The 12,077-nt window shown below is 33.4% G+C and overlaps 1 protein-coding gene across 2 annotated transcripts in view; it reads right to left on the minus strand.

Moving 5' to 3' along the window:
• Positions 1 to 767: 767 nt before the first annotated feature.
• LOC145247405 (NAD-dependent protein deacetylase sirtuin-2-like) overlaps positions 768 to 12,077 on the minus strand; it is a 307,963-nt gene continuing 296,653 nt past the window's right edge. For both annotated transcript variants that reach the window (XM_080109110.1, XM_080109111.1), the window contains 3 exons: positions 10,676 to 10,740; positions 7,904 to 7,970; positions 768 to 1,177 (listed from right to left, as the gene is read on the minus strand). In XM_080109110.1, coding sequence (XP_079965236.1) covers positions 1,100 to 1,177; positions 7,904 to 7,970; positions 10,676 to 10,740 — 210 coding nt within the window. In that variant the 3' untranslated portion in view covers positions 768 to 1,099. The remainder of the gene's footprint in view (positions 1,178 to 7,903; positions 7,971 to 10,675; positions 10,741 to 12,077) is intronic.

The raw sequence follows: 12,077 nt of genomic DNA on the forward strand, positions 1-12,077 counted from the left end.
GGATTGAAATTTCATATAAATTCCAGAGTTTGACAAAGTGCACTTGAAGAATGCCGAAAGTAATACCACCAGCCAAATCGTTGCAAGAACAACATCTAAGATAAGAATAAAAGTTTCAATAATTCAAATAATACAAGTTAAATAAAACATTTTTCAGTTTTCAGTTTCTGTATAATGTATACATAATACAGCATATTTTAAAACCATTTTAATTGAATTTAAAGATCAAACAGACCCTGCTCTAAAAGTGTATTGTATGTTTGGATCTGTCGAATGCATTTTTATTTTTAGTTTACTTTTCATCGTTATGTTATATATTTAGGCGGAATCCAAAATTTGAACCACTTCTAGTCACAAACTTGCCGGATGTTTCATTCCGGTACTTGGATATTAAAAAAAAATCGTTTCCTTAATTGTAATTGTTTTCATACCACAGAGAGAGAAAAAAAGGAATCACCATTTTTTTTTAAATAAATTTTTTACCTTTAGTATTTTAGGCAAGAAAATACAGTGCAACTTTGTAATTGTTTTCAATAGATAATAATATATACAATGCAAACATACTTTTAAATATATCAGACTATATATAAACACCTGTTTGTCTGTTTGTCATCTGAAAAATTCAAATTTAAAGATGTAAAGAATCATTTCGATTTACATGGTTTGAAAGCAATAAAATAAGAATTTCTATTCTTTTGGTAAAAAATAAATGCGACAACAATAAACGTTTCTTCAATTTCTGATGAAAAATTAAAAAAAAAAATTGGTCGCCATGAAAATTGATTTTTATCAACGAAATCTTTAATTTGATTTTTTTCTTTTTTAAAATCTCTGATAAAAATTGACAACTTTTTTATGTTCTTTTTTTTGTAGACACACACCATTTGGAGGAGGGAATGGAGACTGTAACAGAAGCCTCCATTTTAAAAATCAAGTTATATAAAATAAAAAGTTTATAAATTTAAATAAAAATGGAATTTCAGTTCCCAATTAACGTAGAGTTTGTTTGCCTAAAAATAAAAATAATTTTTTATGCCTATATCAAGGTCTCCGAAGAAGTAAGTCCAATAAGTTCGTTCATCTCAATTTGTTGATAGCACTACTCAGATTGTGACTTTCCGGCATTCTCATCGCAGATTCGCTGGTGTTCTTGTTTTACTAACTCTTTTAATTCGTCCTGAAAAAAAAAATCAATTTCAAAATAATAAAAAAAAAACAAAAAACAAAAACAAAAAAATACAAAAACACAATAGCAATAAATAAATGAATAAATGAATAATATAAGTATACAAGAAACAAATTTGATGTGTGGGAGACGCAGATCAATGGGAACAATGCAAATACTTGTACTTTGAACATACACGCACAAACAGAAGGCAGTACTGAAAAAGGAAAAACACAAAATTCTTGGACACGAAAATGCAAACTAATCCAAGCAAGAAGACCAGATGTGATAGTAGTCAACAAGAAGAAAGCAACGTGCCAAATCGTGAATTTTACCGTTCCAGCAAATCACAGGGTGAAGACCGAGGAGGCTGAAAACCTTGATAGATATGAAAAGACTAAGAAACACAAAGAAAATCACTGTAAGATCAGCGATTGTAGAAGCACTGGCAACAGTTATGAAAAACCTTGAAAGAATACTAGGAGAAATAAGAATCAAAGGGAGGATATTGACACCAAACAGTGTACAATAATGATGAAAATAGTCGAATGCTGAGGAAACTACTTGAGTGGAGAAACCACAATGCAAGCAACGAATGCCAACCAGCCACAGATAAATTGAAATAGAAGTAAAGAAATATAGAAAGAACCTCACACCAATCCAAGAGAACTGAAACAACCAGAAATTCCATCATAATCTTCTCCTCCTCCTTCAATAATACACATGCATATATGCTACCAGCCACATAAAATGATTGTAAAGGGTGAAGAAGGATAGAAAGAACGAGAAGGAAGAGCACCATTCAGACTTCCACTGTGGCGCAAAGAATACTGGAATTTAGGGGAGAATAATTGTTACACAGACTCCATTTGTTATTGCCGGTGAGTGATCATTGGTAATTACTCCTGTGAGAACTCCCTGTGAGTAAATAATCAAAACAATCAAAATGGTATTGGAGGATGTGCCCTAAGAGGGATAGCACAATCAATACATCAACTGGAAGGGCACAGAGAATACTGCAATTAAGGCTTAATTACTGCAATTAAGACTTATTGTGACAAATAAAATCAACGGTTGTTATCAACGAGAATTCAATAGTAAACAGCTGTTGTGAGAACACAAAACGATTTTCAAAATAAGTGGAGCGTTCTAAAAATTTAAAGAGACTTGTTGTCACTTGATACCACCTATTTTGACCAATGAGCAATCACTGGTAATGAGTTCTATCAAATAATGTCTTGCATATTACTTAGCAGTAGTGTGCTTTAGCAGTTAAATGTAGATACATGATTTGCCAAATACAATCTGGTAGGTGAAAATCTCTTCTGTTTCACACAACCTCTTTCTCACAGAAGAGACGCTGTTAGTATTTCTCTACTCTATCTGTCCTACCATGGAAAGGGCTTGACTAAATTACAATCGTTGGTAAAACATTTACAGCAAAAACTCGTCTTATTACCACAACTGCAAAGAATTAATTTTTATGAAAAGATTTTCTTTCTGAGACATTACCACGAGATTGCTTCACTGCAGGCTACAACATGGTCGTCTTCGAATTCAATGTCAACACATATTTGTCATAAACCGTCCTCCTAAGTAAACAATTTTTTTCATTCCATTCATCATATTCAATCCTTTCATAATATTCTTCATCATTCAACTGATAATCTGTTAATCTTATTTATTCTTATCCTTTGAGGTACTTTTCGCCTTGATTAGTTATTATGTATTAGTATAAAAAGATACGTTAAGGTATAATTGATAAGTTTTGATCTCTGGGTTATCTATCGCCTGATCAGAGTTGGACTTGGATTAGTTAATTGGATCATATAAAATAAAAAGTTTAAAAGGTTAGATCAGCGGCAGTTTGACTTTTTGTCGAGAAACAGAGCAATTCAGCAAGATAGAGGTTGTTAGATTCGTTGTGTCTCTTTGCAGATAGTCTGAAGCAATTCATAGGATTCTTAAAATATGGTCGTTATTTTTCAGAAAAGGTAATTAAAATAAAAACTATTAGTCATAAAATAGATTTATATTAAATATTTTTAAAAATGTATATCTTTTATTACATACTAGCAGAAGGGCTTCCAACCACGTCGGTCGTAAAACACGCTTAAATATATTTTAATTCAGAGTTTGTATTTATTATTACAGAGCTAATTCTCTATTGTACTAATATATAGTACTGATTTCAAAAGTTAAAAAAGATGACTTGTGTGTCATCAGCTAGAATCGAAACCGAAACATTTAGTGCTTCAGCTGCATTCCCTACCGTTTGGGCTAACCCAAAAAGTAGATAAGAAAGATTTAAAATTAAATGACTTCAAGGTATGACTATGATTGAATTTGCGCATGCGTAACACTAATAAAAATGTCAGCAAGTTGAAAAGAACATTTTGCATTTTAACTTGCCAACATATTTTTGTACATGTTATTCATCCAAACAAAGATTTTACTCATTATAAATCATCCTTTGTATATGATTACTATTTCCTGTTAATTTCAGCGTTATGTGATTAGTAGTTTAAGAGATTATCGGTTGAACACATTTACTGTTTTATTTATATGGATGTAAGAGAAGATATACATAAAAAATATTAATAATAGTTTTTTATTTTATATAAAATATTTTCGAGATGTTTTTTGCAATTGCTGAAAACAATAACAATAAGAATTCTTAATTAATCGTATGAGATAGAAAAGATCTGATGTTGAAGAATCATTTGTTGCTGAAAAAACGATGTTAAAAAACAATTTTGAAAACCATGAAAAAGAAGATATGAAAAAAATGAGTACAAAGTTGATAATTTTTTTAAAATCAAATTTTGGAAAATATATTGTAGTGAAATGATTTGAACACTGCCCCAAGTGATAATGGTTACCCATGCCGGTCAAAGTGTGAACAATTTCCATGTTTTTCTACAGTGGAAAGAAAGACATTTACTATTATAAATATCTGGGATAGCAAGGCGTGCTGTGTGCTTTGTTTTGTATAATCACTAGGGCTGGGACAAGAGAATATTCTTATCATTGTTTTGACTTGAGTATATATCCGACATTGTTAGACACGGGTAACCAATCATATCTAAACGCATATAAGATATTAACTGATATATACTCGAGAGTGAAAATAATGAAAAGAATATTCTCTTGTCATAACCGTAATAATCATTGATATAGAGACATTCGACGCAATAAAGTTATAGTACCTATTTACTATGCCTCCCCACGGGACAGAGTTAGACACCAGGGTCGTTTTTTAACGTGGAGAAAAGGTACAAAAATAAAAAATTGTCTCAGTCGTGAAGGACTGATCCTCCACCGAAAGAGAACAAGAAATGGAAGTGCAGCATCTGAAGAACAGATGGTATTTATTTGCTCCCCCACCGAGCAAATTAGGCACAAGGCCGATTTTTAATGTGAGGAGTGAAGGGAGGGGGAAAGGAAAAAGGAGACCAGCTCCCGAGAGGTGGGAAATGGGAGCTGGTTAAAGGTCAGGCATGTGGGGTTGCCCCCACATCTGGTCTTTGCTAGTCATAGCTAGTCATAGCTTGCAGCATCTGCCGGAACAGATGGTATTTATTTGCTCCCCCACCGAGCAAATTAGGCACAAGGCCGATTTTTAATGTGAGGAGTGAGGGAGGGGGAAGGGAAAAAGGAGACCAGCTCCCGAGAGGTGGGAAATAGGAGCTGGTTAATGGTCAGGCATGTAGGGTTGCCCCCACATCTGGTCTTTGCTAGTCATAGCTTGCAGCATCTGCCGGAACAGATACTACACTTTGACTAAAAAGACCAAGTAATTGTCTGTATTTTTGAGATGAAGTGTTTTCATTTATTGAGATTGTCGGACTGACTTCCTCATCTTGGTTGCTAAAGTCACACTGGTCTAGTGACTATAACAATCAAGATGAGGAAGTCAGTCCGACAATCTCAATAAATAAACAATAAAGTTATGATCAGTTATTTAGATGAACCCTCATGCCAGGGTTTCTACAAATCCAAATTTGATCTCAACATAATTGTTTATGATTCAGAAAAAAAAAAAAAATAATTACCGCCAGCGCATATAAGATCACACCATACTCCAAACACCTCTGAACCTGAATCTCTACTTGGTTGAGGACCTTTAACTTCATTTTAAACAAACCTTTGTTAATATTTTTTTAATAATTACTCAAACACAAGGAAAACATAATTAAAAATTGCTAAAATAGTCAGTCACCCCCACCACACAAAACAAAAAAAATATACAAGAATAAACATAACAGTTGACATAAGTAGCATACATTTCAAATACGAAAAAAAAAAATCACAAAATTAAACATTTGTTACATGATAAGGGCTGTCCCCTTTTCATGTAAGTATAAAAATAGAGAGATTTAGTTAAAATGAAAATGAAATAGCATAGACGAAATTCGAACCTCGTAATTTAGGTTTAGAAATAGATTACAAGAGAGAATTAGAAAATGGAATGTAAAACAAACGATTGTGAAGCTTAGAGATAAAATAGTTTTAAGAAAAGAATGTGCATTGTCAATTCTGTTATGAAAAATTCAATTGAGAAATGCAACTACAAGATAATTTAATAAACATGTTTTTAACATATTGGAAATATAGGTTACTGGGAATATAGGTTAAAATTCCTTTTGTAAACAAAGGAAAAAGTTTTGGACACGCATTTCCAGAACACGTGAAAGAAGACACATGTTTTAACATGTGTATGACGTCATGGAAAATGGGAAGTTCTCGATATAGTTAGAAAACTTTAGAGTTAAGCAAGGAGAAACTGGGGGAGAGTCAGAGGGAGTTTGAGGACGAGAGACGATAGTCGGCAGTTGGGATTCGAACGTCTAGAAGCGAGACGGTCACTTTTGAAACTTAGAATGTGAAGCTTTGAATTCTTGATGATAAAAACCACGACCGGTCGTGAGAAGAAATAAACCCATCATGTGTTTTTATAAACGTCGTCTTTGTGTTGTAATTCTACCAAAAGGTAAAGTGAAAATTGTTATTATATGTCTTGTATATCATGTGGTTTAGAATGTCTTGACATACACATCTTACATATATACAATGTTAACTCTACATCTCATATCTACACTTCTAAGTATGAACATTTAATATATATGAATACCGTCATAAAACGAACAATCTCTCTTACAACATCTCTCTCTCTAAGCATCACTTTTAATAAGACTTAACAATGAACAATAACAAGAACAAGAACAATAATACTAATAAGACCCTTATATAACACATTTGCAAAGTCAAATGAACCAGTAAAAAATGTCAGACATAATTGGACAAATGGCTTCTAAGGCTAATGCTGTTCAGGGCGCTGTTTGCAGGAAAATTCTTTTGTGATATACATGCGTTTCATTCTTAGATGAAACGTTGTTCTGGTTATCTGTGTTTACTACCTATTGTAATGTAACAAAGCATGTATTGGCGCATGTGAGAAAATCAGCAGCAGCCGTAGGATAGCTGACTAGCGAAAATATTGACAGTAGCAGCAGCAATCTTAGCACATATGCAAATTAAGCAAGTGTGTATGCACTGATATCACGGGAAGAAGGAGAGAAAAAGAAAAAAAGGACAGCACGTGTCCCAGGAAGAGAAGCACAGAGTGTACAAGGGAAGATGGATGGATGTGCAAGTCGAGGGCGCGGAAGTGCTGCTTAAGACCGGCGTCAAGTGACAGGAACAGAGACTTTTAAAAAAAGCACTTGTTATATGGCACAGCGTTGTAAAACATGTGTGTAAGAAAAGACTTTTGAAAGATAATGAAATGCGTTGTTTTAGAAGAACCATGAATGAATGCAATTCATTTGCATTAAAAAAAAAATGACGAGTCCGATTTTTATTTCTTTTTTTTTTTATTCATTTGTTTCTTTACGACAGTACCAGACAACGTGTGGATCCGAGAGGTTTGAAATGTAACGACACAGTTAAAAAGTAACGGCTATGTTACAATAAGAGGTTGGTTGCTTCATTCCTCTTGTAACATAGTGCGTACGCAAATGCATGCCAAATGACATCACCAGTAAAAAAAAAAACCTATAAGAAAGAGAACCATGAAGTTAACGATATAGAACACGTTTGAGATCACGTTAGAGGCGTGGGTGACGTTCGATATAATGTTTGAGATAACGTGGCTGACGTCACGGCCGTAACAATGAAGAAATAAATGTCATTACAAAGCAAAAACAAATTGAAGTTCTTTTCTATTCTTTGTCTGCTTTGCTACTGGAAACTACGTGTTGGTTCCCGAACAACATTACCCTCTCAATATTTCACACAAGACCTAAAAGATCTTTGTTTTTAAGCTGTCACATAGTATCTTGCGTGCAAATGGTACACTGATTAAGTTTTATTTACATTATCAGGAACCGATTCTGGTGGTACACTGGTTCTATGTACTGCAGATTGTTTCCTCTTAACTATGACCCAAAGTTAAACTTCTTCCGTGGAGCTCCCACAAAATGAAGAATCTACACTCCCAACCGCCAGAATCAATGTTGCTATCTTAAAGGTAGAGTAAGAACTAAATATCTTTTATTGTTTTGCATAACGTATGTTGGTGGTCTATAATAACTGTGAACTGTAAATAAGTGTTCTAATTTTACTTTTGGTATTAGCCTTTGTCTTAATGATGGATGTGTTTGAATATATGTTTCAATACATAAGCTGTGAGATGAAATAATGTATATTCTAACAAAATCATATTTGTATGCTTACCCCGAATCCAAGTAAATCTGCTAGTGCCTGGCAACCATCATCGCAAGTTCCTTGCCAAAATACATCTCTGTTTATTAAAAAAACAACAAAAAAAAAAATGAATAAAAAAAAATTGACGTAATTGCTCATTATTTTAATATAAAAAATTTTTTTTTTAATTTAAAATTTACTAATGAAGCTCAATAATTAAATGTTATTAATAAACAAAATAGATAAACTAATTAAAATTTATTAATTCAAACTGATAATTTAAATCAGAATACCCATTTTTTTATGTACAGGGTGATCCTCCTCTCCTTCCTCCTCCCCTTCCTCCTCCCAACTGGCTCTTCTCTTAGCAATGTTCTGATTTGCACCGTAATGGCTGTTAGCCTGGGGATTGGTTTGATAGACATTATCTTTGAAATAACACCACCGATAAAAATCGGGGGTGGGTGTGTTAAGCTACTGATGAAATGATTACCAAAGTGTTTGCACAGCCATACTAACAAGTTATTTGAAGTGTTGGGAGTTGTTCTCTCTTGTCAAAATCACTGTTCATTTCTCGCAACATCTATTCCTCTGCTTCAAACTTATTAACAACCGTTAATCACTATCGGTATTGATAAACATGGGGGGGGGGCATATTTGGTGTAGATCATTAAACAGTGATAAACCAAAGACTGTTAAATCATTATACCTGAAACTTGGTGGACAAATCAGGTATCAACTAAAGTGTATTTGTACCAAATGTGGTTGGATTTCAGAAAAGATTGTGAATTTTATTAATGATTCCATGAGTGACATTTTGTTTTTGTTTTTTTTGGAGGGGGTTACTCTTCATTTGAAGCATTTAAACTGTTAAACAGAAAGTCATTTAAACTAACTTGAAAAATTCTTAGTTATATATTAAAAGATTGAAAGTTTTGGAAGCTTTTTACATTCATTTTGCAAATAGAGGTTTAAAAAAAGATTCATTTAACAAAATTTATTTTTTGCTAATTAAATTATCAATTGAAACAAATTATATTTTATAACAATTTGTTTCAATTAATAATTTTATTAGCTAAAAATATAGTAATAATTAAATTTAACTTTCAAAATCCTATTTAAAAACAGTAATAAGCAGCATAGTTTAAAAGAAAAAACAAAAAAATGGAAGTAAAAAAAAAATGGAAGTAAAAAAAAAATGAAAGTAAAAAAAACGGGCAATGCTATGTATAAACAACTGAAAAAAACATGTTTGATAAAAAATTAGAATATTGAAATACACAATTATTTAAATGGAATTATAAACAAAGTATCGGAGAAGTTCAGTCAGAAATGCTGCTATGCTTAAACAGTATCAAATATATTGGTCTTATAATTAAGTTGCAAACATACTTTATTTTATCATCATAATCAACATCATCTGCATTTTGAATTAAAAATGTTGCAAATGCCTGGACTCCAGGATGGGTAACACGCAACGTCTCATATCTGCTCTTCATGTGGTTTGATCCAAGAGATTGATAACAATCATGCTGCAGACAGTCAAATCACCAATTATGCACCTAAGTAAGATTTTGCTAGGCCTACCACACACTCGCATTATGAAGTTAATGTAGGAGGTGGCACACAAACCACCTGCAATGCTGAGCATGTAAGGTATTCAAGATCCCACCAATACCAAGCTTCTGATGAGGCATGGCTGAAAGGATTCTTTCCTCTAGTTTTCTGCTGCTAATCTACCTGATCATGGCACAATCATTATGCATAAACTGTTGCAAATTAGGAGCATTTGGGGCCCATATTTCACTAACATGCAAGATTGCAGAGCAAACACAGACCAAAAAAGACTTTGCCTTCAGTCCTGGAAGAAATATGCCTAGATTTAAAGATTAACAGCAAGCATTGCAAACACTACCAACATTCAACATGTCATCTATGTAGCGGAAGGTAGTTTCAACACCAAGTGAGGTGGCATCTACATCCACATGTCCAGGAACCAACACGTAGTTTCATCCACAGGTCCGGGAACCAACACGTCGTCCCCAGTCGCAAAGCAGACAAAGAATAGAAAAGAACTTCAATTTGTTTTTGCTTTGTAATGACATTTATTTCCTCATTGTAGCTCCATGACGTCACGCATGTTATCTCATAGCCGTTACTTTTGACCATCAATTAGATAGGTAACAGCAAGACCTCTGCAACAAACATAATCCAGATCAATTACAAGCCTCCAACCAAGACTACTACACTTTTTGTGGATTGATAGTTTGCCCTGGAGGCATTCAATCCAGTTTACACCTATGCCTCTGTGACAGTGCAGAGAAACATGCCAGCATCTCACTGGTGGTCGAGACCAACACAGGAGATAAGAAATGTTGTCTTCTTCATGTTGACTTTTAGGCCTTTGATCTGCATGCTTGTCTTCCATATTAACAACCTGAATATTCCAAAAAAAAATCTGCAATAATAACAAATCGTCTGCATACAGAAGCTCTCATGAGACACATATAAGAAACTTGCTCAACAATGCTTTCAAAACGATGAGAAAGATAAGCCCACTTCAAACTCCTTACTTTAGTGACCGTTGGTATGAATACAGCTATTAGAATTTGCATCAAACCCTGGACAACATGGACAGCCTATTCTTTCATATCAAACCTTCTCATTGTCCACTAAAGTCCTTTCCTAGGCACACAGTCAGAAGTCCTTCTTGAGATCAAAAAATGTTTTATAATTTCAATACATATATTATTCATTTCAGAAATTTGAAAAAAAAAAAAATTAAAATGGACAACAACTCACCTGTAATTTTTGTCGCTCTCAAAATCAAAATCTGGTAGTCCTAACAACATCGACAACGGATCACCCTGACAATTACAAATAAAAGTTTTGAAGAAATGCATTTTGGTGAATGAAATTATTGAAACTTTCGTTTGCAACTTTAAAGAAACATGCAAACAAATCTTTAACGACATCAACAAAATATTTCGTTGTTTTTTAATTCCTTTTCATCTCAAACAAGACGTATTCCAACTTGAACATAAGGAGCTACTAGCTACTATCTAGGATCATGTCTATAGGGAACTATGGGGAGTTGAGCAGCGAGATGTCTGTTCACATTTCATTTAAACTTTTATATGTAAGTACAGACAGAAAAGAAAGAAACAAGGAGGGAATTCCAGCGTCTTACAGTCTAAGGAAAGAAACTATTAGAGTAGAAATCTCTCTGGAATCTAGAAACTTCTACAGAAGGGGTGGGACTTTGTTGCTTGTTGGGTTAGTCGCTTAACGTTTCAACTAATGTAACCCTCAACCTTATTTAGATGAATCTTTTCAAACTCAAGAATCTTTATGTCAAACTCGTTAATCCGTACAAAATTTGCATCGATTCCCAAGTTCGACATTAACTTATTAATTTATGGAGGAGTAGGAGTCATATGGTAGAATGTACAGATATTTTTCTTTTTTCTCTGCAACCTTCAAAAATTCACAATCATTTCTGTATGATAATGGAAAAAATTCCAATTAAACACTGAACAATCTGACTTTGATCAAAGTTAACACCTTTACACAGCCTAACATCACAAGTGCATTTGAGAAGTTTTATCACTGCACAAGCAGAAGGGTTCGGCATATAAGATCAACAGTATGTTCTTTGATAAAACAGAGGCGCGTTAGAAATGAATGTTTCTGTTTAGACCATAAATGCACCATGATACTTGATTTTTGTATTTTAAACTATAATGCAAGTCATTATATAAAAATAATTTTATAAAATCAACAGTGGGTTCTCTACAGTGCAATGTAGATTATAATGTATTGTGGATTAAGTCACTGTGAGGAGGCATGTGAAGCTTCCTCCTGGTGCACTGCAGTGGATCCCTGGCTAGACTAGGTATGTTCTAGTCAGAGATAAACTGCGATTTGATTAAAAAAATGAACGGTTTCACCAATTACAATAACAATAAAATTATTAATTGATCCTCATTCAATCCAGTCAGATTTACACACTAGTACATATATAAGGTCAGCGGTTAGATGGGCCAAAACGCCAAGAAAATAATAACGAGGGTAAGAATAGTAGGCGAAATAATTCAAATAAAAACTAAGCCAAATAATGAAATAAAAAATGAAACAAGATGAACAATAAAAGAACAATGTTTAAGAATCGAAAAAAAATTCAAGGAGAATTAAAAGAATACAT

The sequence above is a fragment of the Euprymna scolopes genome, chromosome 25, assembly GCF_053919585.1.
Source record: "Euprymna scolopes isolate OS-2025 chromosome 25, ASM5391958v1, whole genome shotgun sequence".
In the NCBI taxonomy this organism is placed as follows: domain Eukaryota; kingdom Metazoa; phylum Mollusca; class Cephalopoda; order Sepiida; family Sepiolidae; genus Euprymna; species Euprymna scolopes.